Source organism: Camelina sativa, chromosome 7, assembly GCF_030686135.1.
Source record: "Camelina sativa cultivar CO46 ecotype springtype chromosome 7, ASM3068613v1".
Taxonomy (NCBI): Eukaryota; Viridiplantae; Streptophyta; class Magnoliopsida; order Brassicales; family Brassicaceae; genus Camelina; species Camelina sativa.
The window spans coordinates 22300429-22324365 of NC_141886.1; the positions used below are offsets into that span (position 1 = coordinate 22300429).

Here is a 23937-nt window from a genome sequence, read left to right on the forward strand (position 1 = left end):
TACATCAATTTTTAAATTTAGGCCAAAAAAATCATGAACTCTTGTGTGAGGCCATTTAATAGATCAAGTTCTGTTGACTAGCCGTTTAAAACACTGAATATCATTGATGGAGCAAAAAACAACATGCCTTTAAACGGCAAAGTAACAGTCATTAGTTACTCAATTATTTTATTTAACGACATATGTATTTGTGGTTTGATCCACAATATTTGATGTTTTAAATGCCTAATCAATAAAACTTGATGGTTTCTTACAAAGTACATCGCTAGTTTGGCCTAAATTTAAAAACTCATGTATTAAAATATTTTTCCTTTACTAAATTTGTTTTTGTTTTTTTTCCGCTTCTAACTTCTCACGTGGAGGATACTAGTGGCGAACGTCATTCAAATTCACCCACACCCACCATATAATATCTACTTACTTGCTTATATATACTTACTTCCACAAATTATTCACTACACCCAAAAGAACTTCTAACAGAGAGAAAGTTTGTGTGTATGTTGTGCCCACTGCATTTATCAATCATTTCATGTGCTTACATTGATTGATTTCACAACATTAAATCCACCCCAAAATCGAAGTGAATATATATATTCCGAGTGTAGTAACATCTTAGAGATGGTTTTGGAGGATAGAAAAGAAGACGGTTCTTCTTTACCACAACCGTCCGGTAGTTTCTCCAAATCGTCACCGTTGGAGTTGGATGTCGTTGATCCGTCCAATCAGAAAACTTCGCCGGGAACTGTTTTGGATGGCGAGAAGGTTGAGAAAAAGCCTGGAGGATGGAGAGCCATATCGTTCATTTTAGGTATTTTATTCGTAAACGTAACTTACGTTTTAGTTTACCAACTCCTTGACCTTTCCTCAATTTCCATAATTGGATACATATAGTTCTAGAACCCATTGAGTATATTGATATAGTTGGCCGTTTCATGATTCTCGTTTTGGTTGGTCTTTTCAACCCGATCAGGAAGAGATTCTATCAAAAAAAAAAATGGTTCGTTTTAGATCGTATTTTATTCTTGTAACCGTCGTCCAATTTGTTTGACACTCGTCTATCTGACTACTTATATAACGGAAACGGGAGAAACTTGCATTTTAAAAAAAAAGTTATATTTAACTAAATTTTTGTTTTACATTTTTTAACTTTGGTTTCCTCTGATTACTTATAACAAAGGATGACTAAAACTATTGTTGTTCTAATAATTGCTGTATTAAGTAAAAACATCATTCAATATGAAAAATATGGACGATTTGTTTTTTTTACAAGAAGTTCTAATAAAATGTGTCGAAACAGGTAATGAAACGCTGGAGAGACTGGGAACGATAGGGTTGTTGGCAAACTTTATGGTTTATCTAACCAAAGTGTTCCACCTAGAACAAGTCGACGCTTCAAATGTCATTAACATTTGGTCTGGTTTCACTAATCTCACTCCTCTCGTCGGAGCGTTCATCTCAGACACTTACGTCGGCCGCTTCAAGACCATTGCTTTCGCCTCGTTCGCCACTCTACTCGTACGTATAATTTTTATCCCTTTAATTGATTGAACTTTAATCCAATGTGTGTCTACAGATGCACACTTACGTACGTGCTCATAAATACATCAAATCTGCAACTATTTGTGGCCTAGTGGTGCCAGCATGGGTCAGTGCTTTAGCGTATACTGTTCGAATAGTTGCGGCCAACCAAAAAAAAACATAACAACTCTAATTAGAAACTTATCATATTAGAACATCTCCAGCGTCAAGTATGAGGATCATAATCTATTAATATATAATTATATTATAATAACTAAATTATGTATTTAAATTTAAATTAAAAATAATAATTTAACCAGTTACATAGTGTCAAATGGTATATACGTTTCTGAAAAGTTCTCAAATTAAGGAGAACCCGTATCTAATTCTTTCTCGAGTTGTTCATTTGTTTTTTTTAGATACCCAACAAAATAGTACCGCTGGAGATGCTTATCACTCAATTTATGTGTTGTTGTGTTTGTGTGGCGAAGATACATGATACTTGGCAAATTATTTCATCGCGCACGTCGACATGATAAGGACCTACGTTAAGACAAACTATAATAACAATTTATATAGTATTTTCTACCTATTACATTACTATATATTTATTTTATTTTGTCAAATATATCAAATTACTTTTGTATCGTAAGAAAACGCATGAACTTGTAGAGCGAGTGAGGGACCACGCTATCGAGGACGATAAGGTCGGTCTATAATGTGAATCATTGGAAGAAAATAATAATTTGTTAGTACACTTATCGTTGTCGGTATTTAACTTGAGCTCACGTAATATATCATTCAAAAAATTATAAGAGAACCACATACATCTCACAAAGACAACTCTGGTTGATTGATGAAACATTTCCCAATAAAGGAGTTTCGTTTAGAACGTGCGTTATGTCTTAGAGATAACGAGATGTGCGTAGAAAAGGAAGACATACGCAAGTGGTCGATATAGATTATAGACTGTGAGATTGTCCAATAATTGAGTTCCTTGACGATATAGCTAGCTTAAAGGGGTTTAGATTTTGTCAATCTCACAGTGACGTTAGGTATATAATGATAGTTACTTTTCTAGTGTCTGTTTCATTGACTATATTAGAATCATGATTGCATCCAACTTGTTGATTTTTCTTACACTTTGTTGTCATTTTTGTAATTATTTAAACGCTAATAAGGAACATAAACTGTTACAAGTTACAACTAACTTCTTATATTACTAATACTATATAAGGTTACAACAGAAATAAATGATATTAGGTACTACGTCGTTTGTCAGTTCAGCTATTGAAAGTTACATTACCTTTTTAATCATATGAAGTCAAAACTAATTAAGACTATTTGAAACTTTATAATAATATTGTACTTGTTTGTATTTTGATCTCACAACTTCAATTTATCCCACAAAATTAATAGTGTTCGCCTTTTTCAGTTTTAACTATATAACAAGTATCCAATTCATTTTCAAGTTATAGAATCACACTACTCATGAAGAATCGGTTTCAAAATGAATGATGACTAATGATAGTAACATTGACAATATGCAGGGACTAATAACAATTACACTCACAGCATCGCTTCCTCAACTCCACCCAGCATCATGCAACAGCAAGGACCCACTCAGTTGCGCCGGTCCGAACAAGCTCCAGTTCGGAGTTTTGCTATTGGGACTATGTTTCCTCTCTATAGGGAGTGGAGGGATACGACCTTGTAGCATCCCATTTGGGGTTGATCAGTTTGACCAACGAACTGAGGAAGGGGTTAAAGGAGTGGCGAGTTTCTTCAACTGGTATTACATGACTTTTACTATTGTACTGCTCATTACACAGACCGTAGTTGTGTATATCCAGGACCAAGTCAGTTGGATTATCGGCTTTAGTATCCCTACCGGACTCATGGCGCTTGCGGTGGTTATGTTTTTTGCCGGAATGAAACGTTATATCTACGTTAAACCTGAAGGGAGTATATTCTCTGGGATTGCTCAAGTTATCGTGGCAGCTCGTAAGAAGCGAAAGCTGAAAGTTCCGGCAGAAGATGACGGCACTGTGACCTATTACGACCCATCCAACAAATCTAGCGTGTTATCCAAGTTACATCGCAGTAACCAATTCAGGTACTTTATAATATTTTTTTTTTCACTTATTAAATTCAAGAGCCGTCTTTGTTACTTGAGACGACACTGACTACATGATTTGTTTTAAAATTAGGTTTCTTGACAAAGCGGCCGTGATATCAGAAGGTGACCTAACACCAGAGGGAGCTCCGGCAGACAAGTGGCGGTTATGCAGCGTCCAAGAAGTGGAAGAAGTGAAATGTTTGATCCGAGTCGTTCCTGTTTGGTCAGCTGGAATAATCTCACTCGCGGCCATGACAACACAAGGCACTTTCACTGTCTCTCAAGCTTTGAAAATGGATCGACACTTAGGTCCTAATTTCGAGATTCCGGCTGGTTCACTCTCTGTCATCTCTCTACTCACAATTGGCGTCTTTCTTCCCTTTTACGACCGCGTTTTCGTCCCGTTCATGAGGCGAATCACCGGCCATAAATCCGGTATCACACTCCTCCAACGTATAGGGACAGGGATCGTTTTCGCTATATTTTCTATGATCGTTGCGGGCATAGTGGAGCGTATGAGACGCAGACGCTCCATCAGTGCTGGAGATCCAACAGGTATGACTCCAATGTCAGTGTTTTGGCTCTCTCCGCAACTTATTCTGATGGGACTATGCGAGGCTTTTAATATCATCGGACAAATAGAGTTCTTCAACAGTCAGTTTCCGGAGCACATGAGAAGTATTGCTAACTCTCTCTTCTCTTTATCCTTCGCTGGTTCAAACTACCTTAGTAGTTTTCTGGTGACTTTCGTTCATAAATTCTCTGGAGGGCATGATCGTCCGGATTGGCTGAACAAGAATCTCAACGCGGGGAAGTTGGATTACTTCTATTATCTGATCGCGGTTTTGGGTGTGTTTAATCTGGTTTATTTCTGGTATTGTGCTCGTGGATACCGGTACAAGGTCGCTTTACAGATTGGAGATTTTGAGGAGGACAAGCGTTCTGATGATCTTGAGATGACTTCGACAAAACCGATGAAATGATCGATATTGTTTGCAAGATTACTATGACAATGTTTCAACTAGATTATATAAATACAATAAAATTCTACATGCATGTTAGTATAATATATATATATATATATATATATATGTAAATTACGCTCATCATGCTTCTAAAAATGGTTTTTGATCAGTTCGTTTGATTCTTCTTAACTCATGGTAAGTCTTTTTTCCTCTTCGTTTAATAGTAGAACTTCATCAGATTTGACACATATCTAACGATAAACCAATGAAAGTTTTGGCACCTTTCTAGATGATCACATACAAGGTGCCTTCCTAAAAGTAAGCAAGTTTTAAAATCCGTACAGAACGTTACTATAAAAAAATAGTTTGTGGTAGTTATAAGTTGTAATTAAGTTTTAGAAGAGTTGTGCTTTATTTTATGTTTTTCTCAAAAAAAGTAAAGAAAAAGCACATGGTATTTTGACGTTTATAAAATACAATTACACATGTTTAACTTTTATTGATGTTTTCTATGAATTGAATCACGTTATGAGACATATAGTAGTTTAATTTTATCCCTTTTCGGAAACCAATTGTAAATCACAACGCAACTATTTTGACAAAACAACCAATACTACTATTTTAATTTTATTAATCTTATTGATGTTAGAGTCCTAAAAGGACAAATTCATAACAAATTTGATTTGAAACAAAAAGAATCTACCGTTATTTTGTGTTTGCCTCGTTGCCATCATTCATATCACGTACATTGAATCCCGTTTCGTGTATGCTTTAAACATTTTTACTTTTGTATAAACGAATCAAGCGGAGCTGTTATCCAAAACTCAAATAAACTAAAATAAAATGAAAAGCTACGAAATGGGAATCATATATATTGTGTAGATTTTGATTCCACAATTTCACGGCTGTAAAAAAAAGTCAAATACTTCTGCTCCCACCTTTTTTTTTTGTCTCCTTTACGAGTACAGCAAAAAAAAAAAAAAACTCTCACTTTTGAAAAAAAGAAGATAAAAGCTTTTGATGCACCTGGGAAAACAACAAATACAACTCCTGCAGTATTATAACAATTAGTATATAAAACTAAAACATTTTATACAATTCCAGATCTATTCAATATATTTGATATGCGATTACAAAAGTTAAATCGATGAACAAAAACTGGTAAATTAAAACGTCTTCATAGCATTCTAATTACAAGTTGTAAGTATCCAGACAACTTGATCTCAATATGTTGACAGTTTATTAAAGTGGGTTTGCTGGAAACCTTTTTGCTTACTTGGTAGAATCTTATTTTTCGTTACCAATTAGAGTTATAAAAGTTGGTTACGGTTTACGGCTACTTGGTCCACAACAAAAGCCAACAAGAATATTTGACGTTGTTATAAAAGCCGACTCTTACGCTCGCATTATGCTCATCAAACTAAGAGCTTCAATCTACTAAAAAACACTTTCCTTCTTTTTGCTTCTAGAAACAAACAATAATGGGTGCTAACGTTTCTTCTCCAGACAAGAGGTTTCATCAGGTAACTCACTTACGTTCCATGAAGTCATCATGGACACCTCAACCTGAGAGTACTTATCCTTTCAAAGCCAACAGTCCTGGTATTGTGGAGATAAAAAACAAGAATCAGTGGAAATCTCGGCTCAACGCTCTCAAAGATACCAACAAGCTGGTATACAATTTAATATGATTGGTTGAACAGGCGTTCTTTAATTCAGATTCGAGATATGTTTAGGGGTCAAGATGACGCATTAAGTTATATGAATTTCTAACTTAAAACAAAATTTCAGTAAATAGCTTGGTCTACTACTATGTTTACTATATAGTCTAAGTCACATTTCAAACCTGATGTGAGATTTCTAACATGCACTCACGAGTCGATGATTTTTTTTTACTTATCTAAACCAAAGCTTATTATAAAATCGAAATATATCATTCTTATGTCACCATACTTGAATCAAATTCAGGCTATGATAATATGTTAATTCTTATAGGGATTTTTAATTTATAACTCAAATCAGCTGAAAATGAGTAGATTATTCGTTGTTCTATATAACATATATCACTCTAAATCCCAAATCCTAACTCAATGCAACTAACCTTTCTCTTAGGTTTAATTTGAAAATATCATAGTGAACATTCAATTTTCATGTTTTTATATATAGCTGGTGATCGAGTTCACAGCCAAATGGTGCGGACCGTGTAAATCCCTTGAACCAAAGCTTGAAGAGTTTGCAGCTAAGTACACTGATGTTGAGTTCGTGAAGATTGATGTCGACGTGTTAATGGTACTAATTAATCAACCTCTTTTTCTTCATCGTCTTTCTCAAAGTTTAAATAGAAAAGATCTCAACAAACTTTGGGTTTGCTTTGAGTAATAAAATAGTGTTTGGTTGAGATACAGAGCGTGTGGATGGAGTACAACCTTAACGCATTGCCTGCGATTGTATTCATGAAGAGAGGCCGAGAAGTAGACAGGGTTGTGGGTGTGAAGGTTGATGAGATAGAGAGGAAGCTCCAGAAGTACACACAATCCTTATGATGAAACTATGAAGCTTCTAATTACGTTACACGCCAAACAAAACTCCTCATCACTTTGTGCCAAGAATAAATAGTATACTACTATATATAAATAATTGTTTGAACCAGGATTCAACAAAATAAAACATGTATGTGATGTAAAGGAATTGGATGTTGGATTTGCTATGTAATATAAATGTACGATCGGTGATTTGTGTTGCTTTAAGTGATTTGTGTTGCTTTATGCTTTCTTGTCGCTCCCCCAATCATTTTTAATTTATATACATGCATGAACTATTATAATTTTTTTTATAATCGAAATCCAGACAATAAGAAAGTCTCTGAAAAAAATGTGTATTCTTGCCATATTATAATAATCTGTTCCTAGTGCTTGCTTATTCGAAAACCAGACCACTATGAATTGGTTAAGAAAGAACCATTGCGTCTCCCTTGGTCACTGCTGTCATGAATCGAGATTGTTCATTTCTTATATTATTTTTTTAGTAAAACAAGCTCTTCACCAATACCACTTTAGTGCTAGAAATTAGAAAAATATTAGTAACACATGTCATAATTCTTACAACTTTAGTATAGTAACACATTTTATCTAAGTGGAAGAGTTGGTGAAGACTTGCGGTATGATTGGGTTACACTTTAATAATTAAGCAAAAGTCTTTTAATAATAAATCAATTCTAGATTGCGAATGTTCACATAAAAAAATGGCGAAACTAATAGCTTCGTTTACAAAACAAACTTATGTACAACAACAATTGAAAGATTATACCAATCCACAATAATAATCTTCTAGATTTTCTTATAATTAATTTAACACTCTTACGTCTTACCTAACATAAGCAAGGACTAAACTCTCAATCTTGACTCTTGAGCCTAATACTACTTCGACCACTACTATAGTACATTCGAAATGAAGGGAAACCACACAACTTGCCTTGCCGTTTAAGAACTACTTGAAGGTACTAGCACGACATGCATTGTTCCACTATTTGGAGGAAGTTGCAAACGAATTGGAAACAGCTTGCCATTCAAAGGATTGCGTGTACACACCACAAAATCATCCATGCTAGTCTCTTCTTGAAGCGCCTGCGTCAACTGCTCAACGCTGTTTCCTTTGAAAGTCAAAGCGTATCCAACGGCCGACTCGTCCTCCACATGTCCTTCCTCGTCCGCGATGTGGTAATAAATGATCCTTCCTTCAGATTTCGGCGGCGACGGGGTCAACTAGTCAAACCAAAAAACCAAGAAATTATTAAGACAACAATCTTTTCGTAAATAGGAGTTTGGTAAAATCTTTGGACATGAAATGAATATTCTAATAAAATAATTGAACGAATATCTTATCATTCGCTTTAGTCCAAAATATTTTTGGATATTCCAAGATTTTTTTTTTCTTTTTTGGTAAAAATATATATTCCAAGATTTGGACATCGAAAAAGATTCCAATGGCCAAACATAATGGATTGAAACAGCGTTAATGGATAAGGATAACCAACCTCTTCCTCGGATTTTTCTGAAGATGATCTAGAAACTGGAGAATACGATGGCCTCCTATGGGGCGGAGGAGTTGTCACCGGAGCTGGAGCTGGAGTAGGAGTCGCTGTTCCCACTAAAATCTCGACGATATCAACATCCCACAAGAAAGAGTCCGATACGTGAGCAGTGTCATGAGTGACAGAGTTACGCCACGGGGGAAGCCCACCATTGGCTCGAAGCAAGTTACCGTATCTCGTCTTAAGCGTCATTTTGGATCCTTCTCTGGCCGGCTCCCACTCCACAGACGAGTCGAGACGACTTGGTTTCGACAATACCACTTTACGCCCAGTGGCACCGAGCAAGAACCGCTCATTCGAAGCGGTGAGGTAATTGCCGTAGCAACTCTTCAAACGAATCACTTCAAAGGAACCACGAACCGGCTCGACTGTCCATCTAGCTCTCTTGTCGGAACCATTCCTGTCTTGAGTCACCGTCTCCTCGTCCTCGTCCGCCGCTAGATACTTATCATGGACGTTACGCATCCTTACGGCTTTAGCTTGATTGAAAAACTCCATTTGCTGATGACTGATGATGATACTATGTTATTACTATTTCCTTCTTGTCGAAGCTTAAAAAGTTTTTTTTTCCACAAAACAAAATTAATGTCAAATGTGATGTTTGGTGTTGTATTTATTATAGGGAGACTAAGTCCAAAGCGGTGCGCCCTGACGTGGACCTTTTATAATTGGTTTATTAGATTAAGACTCGTGATAGAAATTCATTTTATTTTTATCGTAATTTTTATATAAAATATAATTTATGTGATTTTTTTTAAAAGTTTTTTGGATAAAATGATATGCTAAATAAAATCATATATTAAATATGATGACTTAAAAAAAGACATATATTTTATAAGTTTTATATTGTTAATGATTCTAGATAAGTATTTGTGTTATAACACTAATTAATTTTTGTTTTATACAAAATTTTGTATATTCTACATCATGACTTGATGTCATTATAAGACATAATTTTGTAAATTTGAATTTAAATATTCAAATTTTGATCCGTTACCCAATAAATTTTTTAATTCAATAGATATTATTTCTAAAGAATAATATTACTAAAGCTTGAATATTTTATAGATTGAACAATTTATATTGTTTTTAAAAGTTCAACTTATGGTATATCCGGAAATAAAACTATTTTTAATTATAATAAATAATATGATAATTTATTTGTTTCACAAAATAGACTCATATATAAAAATGAGAGGTGAAGTATAATGATAATTAACAAATTAATATGTTAAGTTAGATATCAAAAGATTTTATTTGATAAATAATTTAATAAAGAAAATTAATATGGTAAGTTAGATGATATGGTTCTTTAGAATATTCTCTTTAAGATTTTTGTTATAACCTATTTGTAACCAATTAATCTATCATTAATATATAACCTATTTGTAACCAATTTATTAAAATTATATAGTTTACAAAATAATGTTGTGTACTTCGTTTTATTATATAGGGGATTATTGTATTTTGAATTCGTTCAAGTATTATTGATATACATATATAGCCATGTGATGAAACGAGTTTAGCCGCTAGCCATGGAAAAGTCATGCTTAATTGACGTGTTTCACCAAATTTTGTTTTTCCACGTTAGCATCCATAATTCCATATAGATAAGATCTCTATAATAGTTAATAATTCTATGTTCATCCTTTTACATTTCCCTTTGTAACTAGTAACTTGTAAATTAGAGACAAGAAGAGTATCAATTAAGCGATCATATCACTCTATCTCTATATGTGCCACGTATATAGATACATTTTCCAGCGATGAAATCATATAACTGAAATTAAAAAGTAAATGTCGTAAATAAGTGAAACGTACGATGCTTGTTATAAAAAAAATATATAAATTTTTCTTTGCTATAGATCCAGAAGAATATATGTGCATAAATGAAGAAGAAATGTAAAATGTATTGCCCGTAAGAAACAACAAGAGATGAGAGTGACGAGTGCGGGACTCTCCTTAAGGCTTAACTCTTAAGCCATGCATGCCCCCATGACAAAGATATCGTAACTAATACCAACTTTTCCCAGTGATACGTTACTCTAATTACTTACGTATAGGGTCGTTCTCATGGGCCGGACAAGTTGCGTTTGAGCCTAATCCACTTTCAAACACAACCTGCTTGAGACTGATCTCTTTTGGTCTTTATTTAAGAGTTTAAATCTGTTCTTAATTCTGGTCCGCCGACCGCAATTAAAATTAACTAAGAAAAACTTTTAAGGGAAACTGAACGGATGTTTTAGAATAGTTTGCTTATGAATTAACATCGTATGCAACTTTTATTAACATAACTAAAATTAGCGTTCCAAAATTTAGACGAATTGTTTTTTCCACACTACACGAACTAATTTATAACCGGAATGGCGTTACTTGGTGTTATATATGGAGTTTGACTGCTTAAATAGTTACTAATGAAAATGTAGTAAGAACTAGTGATACTCTTAATACCAGTATTACTTAAAATTTAAAAATTATGATTATTATTTTTAACTATTTTAGTATTGTTTACCAATTTTTTTTACTCACTAAAAGTTTTATATACCGTTTTATGTAATAATTTCAAGGATATATTCAACCCACACCACCGGTGCGTTAGGCTAGTGGTTTAATTGTAGGAGTTGGATCCATGTGCTTCCTAGTTCGATTTCCGGTGGGAAGGATGCTTTACGCCATGTTATAAGATATTAACAAAGGTTGGTCCTGAGCCATGGAGAAGATTAAAGTCGACGCCCGAAGTCCTCCTAGTTAACAAAAAATATATATATATATTCAACCCACTAAAAAACAAAAGCAACGTCATTTGGATACATAGCCTAAATTCCAACACTAACTAAAAGTGCCTAATACAACAACTAAAATAGCCAAACATTAACTAACTACATAATAATCATATTGTCATAATTGCACTCATCACAACAATTTTAAAGACGTTCAGTTTCAACGATGTAGATTAGACTGATTAGTTAGTTTATATTGTCATATGACAATATGTAGACGTTCAGTTCCAAAAGCTAGTTCAAACTTCAAAGTGACAATTTGATTATTATTTTTCTGATGATTGTTTTATTTAGAGGTTCTTTCCCATTTGAAATTTCTACCAAAAGATGCATATAATGTAAACATGGTTTTTTTTTATTGATTAAATTTTACATTCATCCAGAAAAGAAAATTATTACTCCCAAAATTAATTAGAACAAGATTTTGTTATATATCAAGTGATTAAACTGTGTTTGCTGAATCCTTTTTTTTTTTACAAATGTCCCACACGCATTCCAATTAAATCCAACCAATCATCAGAAATATCAAAATTAATATTTGTCGTAAACACATTGACAAAGTTGTGAGACTAGTTCAAAAGTCATGAATCAACCGGTCCCATGAACCTCGACCACATCAACATCCCAAACCACCGAACTCTGCGTAACACTCCGATGCGGTGAATCATGAGTAACCGTATTCCTCCAAGGTGGCATTCCCCCATTGGCTCTTAGATAATTCCCGCCGTTTCTACTCCTTAGCTTCACCTTTAAACCTTCTTTAACCGGCTCCCACTCCCCCGCTGGCTCGTCCGCTCGTATCCTCCTCGACTGCACCACTTTATGCCCCGTCGCTCCCAACATAAACCTCTCATTTGACGCCGTCAAGTATCCACCGTGACAGCTCTTTAACCGTATCGCCTTTTCGGATCCCGGTACCAACTCAACTGTCCATCGAGCCTCCTTAGATGACCCGTTTTTTCCCATCACCACACTCTCTTCATCGTCATCAGCAATCAAATATTTCTCATGTGCACTGCTTCGTAATCGTACCGACTTCGCACCCCGAAATATTTCCATCGCTGTTACATTTTCTACGACTAACTTATTCGAATGTTTCCTCTGTACCAAAACAAATTACACCAAAGTCAATATTTTTGGTTACGTGAATGTAATAATCAAATGATATTAAATGAATTATTGTGTTGAGAATATAGAATTGACGCGTACGTACCTCGGTTTGTTTTGGGGACAATTTACCCGACATTGACGGAGTAAACATAAGTTTCGAAGAAGTGACCGACCCATGATCCGACCCGGTAGATTCAGAAGATCCATAAGTCGGTAATTTCTGAACCGGTGGTGACCCGTCATCAAAGACCGACGAGTTAAAACTCGAAGCCGGGGACACGAAACGATCGGCAAACGAAACCTCCTCAGGATTCACAACAAGCTCAACGGACCACAAGATCCATTTCTTGGTCGCCGGTATGTGCGGCTCACGATCGCACGTCACGGAGTTTTTCCACGGCGGAGATCCTCCGTTCCCGCGCAGATATTTTTCGTTCCACGACATGAGTTTAACCGTTGACTCGTCTCGTATCGGCTCCCAGTCGCTCTCGTGCTCCGCCTGACGAAACGGCGGCGTTTGGATGACTCTCGCACCGGTCATCCCAAGAAGAAACGACGACTCGCTCGCCGTTAGATACTTGCCGTAGCAGCTCTTGAGACGTATGAATTTGGGTTTACGCGGCACCATCTCCACCGTCCATATAGATTGCCGTGACGTTCCGTCGGAGCTTTGACGGACGGTTTTTTCGTCGTCGACGGCGTAGATGTATTTCTCGTGACAGCTCCGTAATCTAACGGCCGTACCGTTGGCGAACAGCTCCATTTTTTTTTTTTTTTCACTTCTTCGTTGAGGACACCCCGAGATGGTCGTATGAGACTATGATGAGTAACATTATTTATACGCCGTATTTTACTTATTCTTGTTTGCCAAGTATTACCAATTCATAAAATTAAAATTTCCGCGTAGATTGTTTGGAGATTATGTGTTTTCTTAGTTATGTCATTTTCATTACATTATTATTCTAATAAAGGATTAGTTTTTTCAATTTAATTTCCAGGCTGTGTATCAATGGTCTCTGTGACTTGGTCCAGATGTTCCACAGCCAATGGAGTACTTTGTTACTTTTTTTTTTTTATTATACTAGTTGTAATTTATGATATTTATATACACAACAAGTCGACTTTTTTTTTCTTTTTAAACTAGTGTTTGATTAGGTAAGAAAGAAAAAAAAATGTGATATAGGCTATAATAAGCTTTCAATAATAATAACTCCAAATGGTAAAATACATAATGACAAAATCTTTGACCAAAAGGTAAATTTGTGGAATAAATTTATTTTTATGAAATGTACATTTTATTTTATTTAGTTTCAAAATATAATATATAATCTAGGAAAAAATTTATGGTAATATTTGCTTAAAATGATAGAAGATCTCTTATCATTTAATATTTGATATATTTATTTACTAAAAAGTTTTCACTTTGCTTTGGGAGGAAGAATATAGATATTTTATGTCTTAAAATTACTATGGAATAGATTAACTTAAAGACACTTAACTTTATATTTAATAGTCCTTAATTACTTTAACCTTTTATTTATTTCTCAATTTTCTTAAGTTAGGACTATTAAATATGAAAATAAGGAGACAAAAAAGATAGAAAATACAGTGACGTTTCCAATTATTGTGTGACATGGGTTGATATTGCTGTTCTGTGTGGTGGACTCAACAAAATCTATAATAGCTTGCTAAGTATGGGTCGAAATAGAGGCCCAAACCAATAGTTCGACATTTTTAAACGATACAGGCCCAATAGTATAATTTGAAGTTTCAAAAGTCTAATGATTGAATTGGGGAAATTAATCACAGACATTATTAAAGAGTGAGACCCCAAAAAAGGTCAGCTTTATTCGGTCGCATCGCATCGCATTAATTGCCCCTTTATTTGAATTATGTGACTTGAGGAAAGGCTCCAAATCAACGGCTGTATCATTGCTTCTTTAGATTTTTGTTTGCAATCTTTAATGTTTGCAGGACAAAAACTCATAAGTGAACAAATGTGCTACAATTTTTATTTCATTAATGTATACGACCAACGAGAAGGACCCGCCGGATCAAGCCAACGGATGTGTTATGTGTATAGAGTATAGACTAATAAATATGTTCTGGTTCGTTATCTCATGCAGCATTGAAGATTAGTATTTTAAACCAATTCTTGCAACCTAGAACAGTATTTCTATGCAATTCTGACAGTACAGTCACGATTTTACATTTTTCAACTATGTCATTCCGCAGTTTAAATTCGTTAAAGTGATCTATAGAATTGAAAATGTAATTTTACGGTATTGACTTACCTAGACAGCTAGACTAGTATTCCCCATACAATTTCATGACATTGTTACAATATTACTCGGCTCGACCCAAATAGATTCTTTCTAACTTAGGAAGGGTTTTTTGTTTATCTATTCTTAGAATTAAAACCATGAATAAAAACTTATTTTCCGATGCAAAAAGCAACATATGAAAGCAAAATAATAAGATTTTGACGAAACAAAACACCCTAAAAAATGACTATGCACATTTTCTAGCTATGGTCGGTAGAGTTTTTTTTAGGCTCTTCTGCCTTTTCACCAACCATTTCTGCATTAAACTGTTATAAAGTTTTGAGTTCCTTAGATTTTCTAGCAAATAATTCAAAGACTGTTATAAGCACCCAATTTTATTATTGGCAAAAGGAAACATCCACTTTAATCAGAACTAATTTTTTTCCATTTGTCTACAATGTTTGTCGTCGCTTTTGACTTTCTATTAAGCTTATATTCCCATTTGTTCTTCACTCTCGTTCCCTATACTTTTCTCAATTATTTTCAAGAAAAGAAAAGACAAAGGAGGACTCTTCAAAATATTGCTCTTTACTCTCCCATTTATATACTTTTAATTTGAACATTTTTCTTTTAAATCAGAAAAAAAGAATAACATTTGAATTTCGACTTTCACTGCCTAGTGCCTAGGGAGAGTCGAAAACCAAAAAATTAAACAAAAATTTATTAAGATACTTGTATTTATTTTATAAAAAATAAACCAAAACTGAACTATTCAGTTCCAAGTCCCTAAACCTTCACGTGCCTCTTCTTCTTCCTCTTTCTCATAAACACTGTCCACTTCAAATAAAGTTCAGTCAACAGATTTAGAATCAGATCTCTTTTTTTCTCTTTTACATGTCTCAACCACCGTCTTCTTCTTCTTCTTCTTCATTGCGGTGCTTCTCTTTACTCATCTTCGTTCTCACCATTGTTAAACCTTCATTTGCATCTACTTCATCATGTTCTTCTTCAATCCATTGCCCACCGTTTAACTCCTCACCACCGTACCCGTTCTCAACTTCACCAGGATGTGGCCACCCTAACTTCCAGATCCAATGCTCTTCTCCACGCGCCACCATCACAATCAAAAACCTCACTTTCTCTATCCTCCATTACTCATCTCTCTCTTCTTCTCTCACCCTCTCTCCCATTACAAACTCTTACCGGAACCCAAATTGCTCTTCTCTCCGGTTCTCCTCCTCACCAAACCGGTTCATCGACCTAACCGGTTCACCTTTCAGAGTCTCTGACTCTTCTTGCTCTCGTCTCTCTCTTCTCCGTCCTTGCTCTCCTTTGACGCTCCCTAACTGTTCTCGTTGTCCTTGGGACTGTAAACTCTTGAAGAACCCGGGTCGGATCCTCCATGGTTGCGAATCAACCCACGGGTCGTTATCTGAACAAGGCTGCCAAGGAGATCTTCTTGGCTTTCTCCAAGACTTCTTCACTAGATTCGGATTTGAAGTTGAATGGGACGAGTCTCAAGATCCGTACTTTGCTAAATGCAGAGACTGTCACCAAATCAAGAACGGTGGTGTTTGCGGGTTTAATTCGACCCACCCGAATCAAGAATTCCTCTGTTTTCCCAAAAACAAATCAAGATCCGAATTAGTAACTAAAAGAGTCAATCACATCGCTGTCTTGTCTCTTATCTTCGCTTTGACTTGTCTCCTACTTGCTTTCTCCGTCGCCGTAGCGATCTTCCGATCAAGAAGAGCGAGCTTTTTGTCCTCAGTCAACGAAGAAGACCCGGCTGCTCTGTTCCTCCGCCGTCACCGCTCCGCTGCTCTTCTCCCACCGGTCTTCACCTTCGAAGAACTCGAAACCGCCACCAACAAATTCGACCCCAAGCGCAAAATCGGTGACGGTGGTTTCGGTTCTGTTTACTTAGGCCAACTCAGCGACGGACAACTCCTCGCGGTTAAGTTCCTCCACCATCACCACGGCGCAACCGCCGCAGCCACCGAGCATTGCAAAGCGTTCTCGATGAAGTCATTCTGTAATGAGATCTTAATCCTCTCTTCAATCAACCATCCTAACCTCGTTAAGCTTCATGGCTATTGCTCTGACCCGAGAGGGCTTCTTCTTGTTCACGATTACGTCACTAACGGTACACTCGCTGACCATCTTCACGGCCGGAGATCGAAGATGACGTGGCGTGTAAGGTTAGATATTGCTTTACAGACAGCTTTAGCTATGGAGTATCTTCACTTCGCCATTGTTCCATCGGTTGTTCATAGAGACATAACTTCGTCTAATATCTTCGTCGAGAAGGATATGAAGATCAAAGTTGGAGACTTTGGTCTCTCTAGGCTCTTGGTGTTCTCGGAGACGACGGTGAACTCGGCTTCTTCGTCTGATTACGTTTGTACCGGACCACAGGGTACGCCCGGTTATTTAGACCCCGATTATCACCGGTCTTTTCGGTTAACGGAGAAGAGTGATGTGTACAGTTACGGTGTCGTTTTGATGGAGTTGATTACGGGGATGAAAGCGGTTGACCAACGTCGTGAGAAGAGAGATATGGCATTGGCGGATCTTGTTGTATCCAAGATCCAGATGGGTCTTTTGGATCAGGTGATCGACCCGTTGCTTGCCTTAGACGGAGATGATGTGGCGGCGGTGACTGACGGGTTTGGTGTTGCGGCGGTTGCTGAGTTGGCGTTTCGGTGCGTTGTGGCGGATAAGGATGATCGTCCGGACGCTAAGGAGATTGTTGAGGAGCTTAGGAGGATTAGGAGCCATACACGTGTGACGGAAGATGATGACGTGGGGGAAGATTGACTGTTGGATTAGATTACGGATTACGTAATGTGAATGTGATGTAAGTAAAAAAAAGTGTTGACTGGTCTCATGTGTGTACGTGTTGAATTTTGTCGGGAGTTGCAAACCTTCTATCCCGACTAGAAGGAGCTTCACATGTGTGTGTGTGTGTGTGTGTGTGACGTAAACCTAGTACACACAATCACTACTCGAAGTTTGTATTTTATGTTTATAGATTTTGTATGTGTGAGAATACAGACTAGAGATCTGAAAAAATGATTTTTGTTGTTTCCCGTAACCGTAAGGTATCAATATTGGAATACGAAATTGTGAGATATCAAATCCTTTTTTCGATCTAGAAATATATTAGGATTCGTAACCTGAAAGTATATATCGAAACTGGTTTGAAGGAAAACAGATTTTGTTAGAAATAAAGATATTACGATTGGCATCACAATTCATTGAGATCAACACATGTAAAGATTTGACGGATGTATACTTACATAATCTTAGTTGTGATAGAATCGCTCGTTAGATTAATCCAATATAATTAAGAAGAAATAAGTTGCTATTTATACATGTTTGATCTCAGTTAACTGTGATACCAATTGAATTCTGTTAAATCCTGTTAACTTCAGGCCGAGTTGTTTTTTTTTTTTTTTTTTTTAATAAAATATTAAATTATATTCAAATGAAAAATAGCATTTTACATAGGCGTTTTTTAACGAGAAGTTGATAGTATACATAGTTGTGTAGAAAAACAAACCAAGACCCTTAGATTTTCTCTAAGGGTGGGTTGTAAGAAGAGATATAACTGAAAAGGAGGACAAAAATAAATAAGAAAAAAATTAAGAAGCTCTCTTATATAGTATACTGAATTTGATAATAAGAGATATAACTCAAAAGGAGGAAAAAAATAAATAAGAAAAAAATTAAGAAACTCTCTTATATAGTATACTGGATTTGATAATAAGAAACTGTATGTGTCACTTATTTGTTGGCCAAACCAAAATAATAGAGATACGATTATTTTGATAGTCGATTGATTATTTTTCTTTCGCCTCCTCTCCCCTCTCTGTATGTCTCTCTCGATCGAAGTCGAATTGGCAATGGAAGAAGATGGAATCAAAAGAGATGGAAGCAGAGGACAATCGGGTCGGAGGAGATGCGACGGAGATTGAATCAGCGGAGGCTAATCGGAGGGGATTGAATCGGTGGAGGCTAAAAAATGTTGATTTGCTGGCTAAAATTGCAGTATTTACTCAGCCACAAGTCACGGCAAAAGCTCCATGGTACAAATCAAAATCATTGAGTGAACTTGTGAGTGAACTTTATGCTATCCTTACCATTTCAGAAGCAGTTGTGTTGTGGGGTTTTATTTGTTCCGTTACAGAAATTATATCCAATGTCACCGTGTAGTTTGATTCTCAGTTTGTTCTCTTAATACTTTTTGTTGTTGTTGATTCGCAGACTAATAGCGATTTTGATGCCAAACCAATGGTAATGCTTTTGGGTCAATATTCCACAGGAAAAAAACATTTATAAAACACTTGCTCGGATGTGACTATCCCGGTAACTTGCTTTGTTCCCTTAAACTCATACTAAAGCAATGAATCTTCAATTATATATCTGATTTTCACCACTGTCATCTTGTTACCAGGAGCTCACATTGGTCCAGAGCCAACAACAGATCGGTTTGTGGTTGCAATGGTATGACAGTGTGTCTTGATGTGTTCGTAGTTGAATGATTACTAGTTAGTTACTTGATGTATTCATTTAAGTTAACTCTTATGATTTGATTTTATTATAGAGTGGACCAGATGAACGATATCCATACCTGAAAATACCATGGCTGTTCAAGCTGACATGTCATTTAACGGGCTAACAAGTTTTGGAGGTGCTTTGCTCTCAAAGTTTGAGTGTTCACAAATGCCGCATCCCGTGAGTAATTAAGCATTATTCCATTGTCTCTTTTTGATTATTCTCTCTGTTGGTTTATGTGAGCATTGTCTTCCTGTTTGTGTTGTAGGTGTTGGACCAAATTACTCTTGAGACACTCCTGGAGTTCTTTCAGGAGAGAAACAAAGGATGTAAAGGAGCTATGACATCACTGGTGTCATCTCATGGTTTGCATCTAAATGTGATATGATTCTCCTTCTCTTTGATCCCCACAAGCTTGATATCTGTGATGAATTCAAACGGGTGATAACATCTCTGCGTGGTAACGAAGACAAGATCCGTGTTGTCTTGAACAAAGCTGACCAAGTTGATACACAACAAGTAATATATTTATTTTATCCCCCATTCATAAGCTTCATTTTTCTTGTTTTTGAGCTGATCTAAATCTCTGTTTTTAGCTAATGAGAGTGTATGGAGCATTGATGTGGTGGCTTGGTAAAGTCTTGAATACACTAGAGGTCGTACGTGTCTATATTGGGTATGCCTTTGAATACGACGTAAACTGTGATTTTAAATTCATGAGTTGTTAAAACGAATTTAAGCCATTAATTTCATTTGGTAACACAATAAAATTCAATATTTTTCCATTTTTATAAAATCTTAAATGTTTAAACATTTATACTACTTCTATTCTATTTAAAAAATTTAATTTCAAAAAAAATATATTTAAAAAAATAAGAGACTCAAAATTATATCCTACCATTGGAGGGGATAATTTTAATTAAGAGTTTAAGAGTTCTTATTTTATAAACAGTACATAATATATTCATTAAAAATCAAAACAGTACATAAGAATCTCAAAATTAAAACTCACTGTTGGCCTTGCTCTTAGGTCCTAGTAGCAAACCAGGCTTGAAGTCCATCAACATAGTGTTTGTCACTAAGGGACCCAAGAACTAGTAACTGTGTGCGAAGTTGCTTGTCTATCCAGCCGATGAGTTGAGATTCTGAGCGGTGGTGGTCACCATGGTGCCAAGCATTCCTTTCACGTCAGATGGAGTGCATAATAAGCTGAAAACTATTCCTTATCAAGTAACCGTGAAGACGATCCGGGTGATCTGCAGAGATATAATCCACTAGTTTTATAAAAACGTTAGGAGAAAATACCACGTAGAAGCACTTACAAAAATAAACGTTTATATACAAATTTTCGTTTTTGCCAAATTATGAATAACTTCAAAAGCAAAGGAGGGTGATGGGTTTATATTATCATTGCTTTTGTTCCCATTGTGTGGTATATATAAATTATAAAAAAGGAGTAACTTTGTTTTATTTATTATATGTATAAATGTAATTGTAGTGTCCTTTTCTTTTAAAGCCCAAACAAGGGAGAGGATATTCTTGTTAGGAACGCAAAAATCAAATTGAGAAAATATGTGAATTATATTTAAAATAACGAAATCATAAATGAATTACAACAGCATAATATGAAGCAGTAAATAAATCACGGAGGCGAGATATGATATCTCTTTCCTTAATTCAATAAATCGGCCGTAAGTGCTTTCGGACAATCACGATTTATGAATCCCAGAATACAACCGATCACGAACTATTACAGTAGCACACCAGTAATAGAACTCAGGCGAACAGATCTACGTTATACTCTCGAGACTACTAACTAGAAGAACTTACTCTGGACTAAGCAAGGAGAGGGAGAGAGAGAGCTCTGCTGCGGCTGGACTTATTAGAAGGAGGGTTTGTGTTTTTGTATTTTTAAATATAATTCGCATATTTTCTCAATTCGATTTTTGCGTCCTAACAGTCTTAATTCGATAAATCCGCTTTCTACTTATCGCTTTAAACTGATTGAGAATTTTTCGAATTTTTTATTTAAAAAACAATTTCAAAATCTACAGAAAAACTGTTTCTGCTTTCATCTTTCGGTGCTTACGCAGAAAGTTTTTGAAGAACACTTTTATTTTAATTCTTTCTTCTCTACTCTCTCTGGTTTCCACGAACGCTCTTAATTGAGTGAGTTTGTGAAACAAGTTTCTGCGAACGCTTGTTAAGCGAGTTTGCAAAACTAATTTAGTGTAATTTAATTACTTGAATTATTTGATTAATATATTAATCAGATCTGTTTATTGTGAAACAGAATGTCTGGAGACAACACCAACAATGTTGACAGTGCTAGGGTTCCTGCCACCCCTGTTGAAACTCCTGCAGAGTTGGCTTTACGTCTTGTTAAAGAACTTGAAAACACGAAGCTTACCGATTCGGGTATGGAAAACGTGCGCTGAAATCTGTTCGGCAATGGATCAACCCACATGGGGATACCACCTTCGGCTTCCCAAGGGATGATGCCAGATAAGTTCGATGGCAAAGCTGGGTTCAAAACGTGGCAAAACAAGATGCACTACTACTTGGCCAGCATGAACATGGAAAGATACCTCACAGAGGATCGACCAACGCTTCCACAAGGTGACACAGATGTGTATATGGTTGGAAGCATGGATAGCTGGGCTCAAGGAGACTATTGTTGCAAAGGTCAGATTCTAAACCGTTTGGTCAATGATCTGTATGACCTCTACAGTATGTACAAGACTTCAAAAGCATTGTGGCTAGCTTTGGAGACCAAGTACAAGACTGATGAGTCTGGGATGCATAAATTCTCAACTACGAAGTTCCTGAACTTCAAAGTGGTGGATTCCAAACCAATTATGGAACAATTGGAGGCTCTTCAACGCATCTTTCAGGAGATCGATTTGGAAGGGATGTCGATCTGCAATGTCTTCAAGACGAATTGCTTGATCGAGAAGCTACCACCAGGCTGGTCGAATTTCAAGCATTACCTTAACTTCAAGCGTAAGGCAATGTCTCTTGATGATCTCATCCGTCGGTTGAGAGTTGAGGACAACAATCGTGGAGCTCATTCGGAAGCTCAAAACCAGGGGCATGATGTTCATGTAGCTGAGCATAAGGTCAAGCTGAAAGGCTAGGGTAAAGGGATCTCTATTCCTCATAAACCGTTGAAGGTGTCATCTGGACCAAACTTCAATGAAGAGCAACCTTGAGAGGAAGTTCAAAGGAAAGTGTCATCATTGTGCTAAGATTGGATACAAGGCTGAAGTGTGCAAAAGCAAAGCCAAAGATCTCAAGTTGCAAGCAAACCTAACTGAAGAAGACATGGTTGCGGTGGTTACGGAATGTAACTTGGTTGATATCTTCAATCCAATGGAGTGGTTCTATGACATTGGTGCTACCACACATGTATGCACTGATAGGACCATGTTCACCACCTACGAGAAGAACAAGTCAAATGAGCAGCTTTTCATGGGCAACACGGCAGTGTCCAAGATTGAAGGTAAAGGCAAAGTGGTTTTGAAGCTAACTTCTGATCGTGAGCTCACCTTGCAGAACGTGAAGTATGTACCTGACATGCATAAGAATCGCATCTCTGGAACAGTGCTAAGCAAGCATGGTTTTTCCATCAATTTTGAGGCTGATAAGTTAGTTCTTAAGAAAAATGGGATGTATTTTGGAAAGGGTTTTGTTAAGGGTGGACTGATCAAGATGTCTGTAACGACAATCCATCCGAAAATTGTAGCTTCTGCTTTTGTTGTTGAAATGAAAGAAAATCTTATTGCTTACTTGGTTGAGTCTTTTACTACTTGGCATGAACGTTTAGGACATGTCAATTACAAAACAATGCGAAAAATACAAAACTTGAATTTGATTTCGAAATTCAAAACTAACCAAGAAAAATGTGAAGTGTGCGTACAGGCCAAACTCACTAAAACTCCCTCACCACGCGTTAAAAGAACAATCAAACCTCTAGGCTTAATTCACACAGACTTATGTGATTTAAAGTATGTGCAAACTAGAGGCGGTAAGAAATACTTTGTTACCTTCATTGATGATTGCACAAGATATTGTTATGTATATCTCTTGCATAGCAAAGATGAAGCACTGAAAAAAATTTACGAGTTCATCCTCGAAGTAGAAAATCAGCTTCAAAAAACTATAAAGGTAGTTCGAAGTGATAGAGGAGGAGAATATAATGAGCCGTTCAATGCATTTTGCAAAGAAAAAAGCATTATACATCAGACAACCGCTCCCTACTCGCCAGAATCTAACGGAGTAGCGGAACGAAAGAATCAAACTCTGAAAAAGATGATGAATGCGTTGTTGTAGGAATCTGGGTTAGCCCAGAACATGTGGGGGGGGGGGGAAGCTTTGCCTACCACAAATTACATCCTCAACAGGATACCGCATAAGTTGACTGGCAAGTCACCATATGAGCTTTGGAAAGGTACATTACCTTCGTACAAATACCTCAAAGTGTGGGGGTGCCTAGCAAAAGTGGATGTACCACCTCCTAAAAAGGTCACAA

The 23937-nt window shown here is 36.3% G+C and overlaps 5 protein-coding genes, 1 long non-coding RNA gene and 1 pseudogene across 10 annotated transcripts; 5 read left to right on the forward strand and 2 right to left on the reverse strand.

Moving 5' to 3' along the window:
• The first annotated feature begins 214 nt into the window (after positions 1 to 214).
• Positions 215 to 4689, forward strand: LOC104701632 (protein NRT1/ PTR FAMILY 2.13). Its single transcript, XM_019227727.2, has 4 exons — positions 215 to 808; positions 1298 to 1515; positions 3069 to 3634; positions 3729 to 4689. The coding sequence occupies exons 1-4, from the start codon at positions 619 to 621 to the stop codon at positions 4618 to 4620; spliced, it is 1866 nt and encodes a 621-aa protein (XP_019083272.1). The 5' UTR covers positions 215 to 618; the 3' UTR covers positions 4621 to 4689.
• A 1312-nt stretch (positions 4690 to 6001) lies between these two features.
• Positions 6002 to 7367, forward strand: LOC104701633 (thioredoxin H8-like). The gene is made up of 3 exons (XM_010417354.2): positions 6002 to 6275; positions 6769 to 6891; positions 7008 to 7367. Exons 1-3 carry the CDS (start codon positions 6084 to 6086, stop codon positions 7143 to 7145), a joined length of 453 nt encoding a protein of 150 aa, XP_010415656.2. The 5' UTR covers positions 6002 to 6083; the 3' UTR covers positions 7146 to 7367.
• A 430-nt stretch (positions 7368 to 7797) lies between these two features.
• LOC104701634 (uncharacterized) lies at positions 7798 to 9386 on the reverse strand. The gene is made up of 2 exons (XM_010417355.2): positions 8636 to 9386; positions 7798 to 8363 (listed from the first exon to the last, which is right to left on the reverse strand). The coding sequence occupies exons 1-2, from the start codon at positions 9188 to 9190 to the stop codon at positions 8082 to 8084; spliced, it is 837 nt and encodes a 278-aa protein (XP_010415657.1). The 5' UTR covers positions 9191 to 9386; the 3' UTR covers positions 7798 to 8081.
• A 2493-nt stretch (positions 9387 to 11879) lies between these two features.
• Positions 11880 to 13627, reverse strand: LOC104701635 (uncharacterized). Its single transcript, XM_010417356.3, has 2 exons — positions 12686 to 13627; positions 11880 to 12573 (listed from the first exon to the last, which is right to left on the reverse strand). The coding sequence occupies exons 1-2, from the start codon at positions 13343 to 13345 to the stop codon at positions 12061 to 12063; spliced, it is 1173 nt and encodes a 390-aa protein (XP_010415658.1). The 5' UTR covers positions 13346 to 13627; the 3' UTR covers positions 11880 to 12060.
• A 1785-nt stretch (positions 13628 to 15412) lies between these two features.
• On the forward strand, positions 15413 to 17943 carry LOC104701636 (LEAF RUST 10 DISEASE-RESISTANCE LOCUS RECEPTOR-LIKE PROTEIN KINASE-like 1.5 pseudogene; annotated as a pseudogene). Its single transcript, XR_015562461.1, has one exon. The product of XR_015562461.1 is annotated as an LEAF RUST 10 DISEASE-RESISTANCE LOCUS RECEPTOR-LIKE PROTEIN KINASE-like 1.5 pseudogene (transcript).
• A 596-nt stretch (positions 17944 to 18539) lies between these two features.
• Positions 18540 to 20921, forward strand: LOC104701637 (uncharacterized). 4 transcript variants are annotated; one of them, XR_015560726.1, is made up of 7 exons: positions 18540 to 18937; positions 19116 to 19217; positions 19306 to 19355; positions 19456 to 19586; positions 19675 to 19925; positions 20003 to 20082; positions 20437 to 20921. It is a non-coding gene; the product is annotated as an uncharacterized LOC104701637 (long non-coding RNA). The 4 variants fall into 4 exon arrangements; XR_753851.3 differs by having other exon boundaries at positions 18542 to 18965; XR_753850.3 differs by lacking the exon at positions 20437 to 20921 and having other exon boundaries at positions 18540 to 18965; positions 20003 to 20202.
• Positions 20922 to 21714: 793 nt separating this feature from the next.
• Positions 21715 to 22920, forward strand: LOC147941576 (uncharacterized). Its single transcript, XM_087456438.1, has one exon. It carries the CDS (start codon positions 21872 to 21874, stop codon positions 22541 to 22543), a length of 672 nt encoding a protein of 223 aa, XP_087312564.1. The 5' UTR covers positions 21715 to 21871; the 3' UTR covers positions 22544 to 22920.
• Positions 22921 to 23937: the final 1017 nt, after the last annotated feature.

Bases quoted from the DNA above. Each gene is read 5' to 3' on its own strand.
- LOC104701632 (XM_019227727.2), top strand. From the start codon at position 619: ATGGTTTTGGAGGATAGAAAAGAAGACGGTTCTTCTTTACCACAACCG. The intron at 809-1,297 runs GTATTTTATTCG...GTGTCGAAACAG, and splicing joins AGCCATATCGTTCATTTTAG to GTAATGAAACGCTGGAGAGA. The intron at 1,516-3,068 runs GTACGTATAATT...GACAATATGCAG, and splicing joins CCTCGTTCGCCACTCTACTC to GGACTAATAACAATTACACT.
- LOC104701633 (XM_010417354.2), top strand. From the start codon at position 6,084: ATGGGTGCTAACGTTTCTTCTCCAGACAAGAGGTTTCATCAGGTAACT. The intron at 6,276-6,768 runs GTATACAATTTA...TTTTATATATAG, and splicing joins TCAAAGATACCAACAAGCTG to CTGGTGATCGAGTTCACAGC. The intron at 6,892-7,007 runs GTACTAATTAAT...GTTGAGATACAG, and splicing joins TTGATGTCGACGTGTTAATG to AGCGTGTGGATGGAGTACAA.
- LOC104701634 (XM_010417355.2), bottom strand. From the start codon at position 9,190: ATGGAGTTTTTCAATCAAGCTAAAGCCGTAAGGATGCGTAACGTCCAT. The intron at 8,364-8,635 runs GTTGGTTATCCT...TGGTTTGACTAG, and splicing joins CAGAAAAATCCGAGGAAGAG to TTGACCCCGTCGCCGCCGAA.
- LOC104701635 (XM_010417356.3), bottom strand. From the start codon at position 13,345: ATGGAGCTGTTCGCCAACGGTACGGCCGTTAGATTACGGAGCTGTCAC. The intron at 12,574-12,685 runs GTACGTACGCGT...GTTTTGGTACAG, and splicing joins TGTCCCCAAAACAAACCGAG to AGGAAACATTCGAATAAGTT.
- LOC147941576 (XM_087456438.1), top strand. From the start codon at position 21,872: ATGGGGATACCACCTTCGGCTTCCCAAGGGATGATGCCAGATAAGTTC.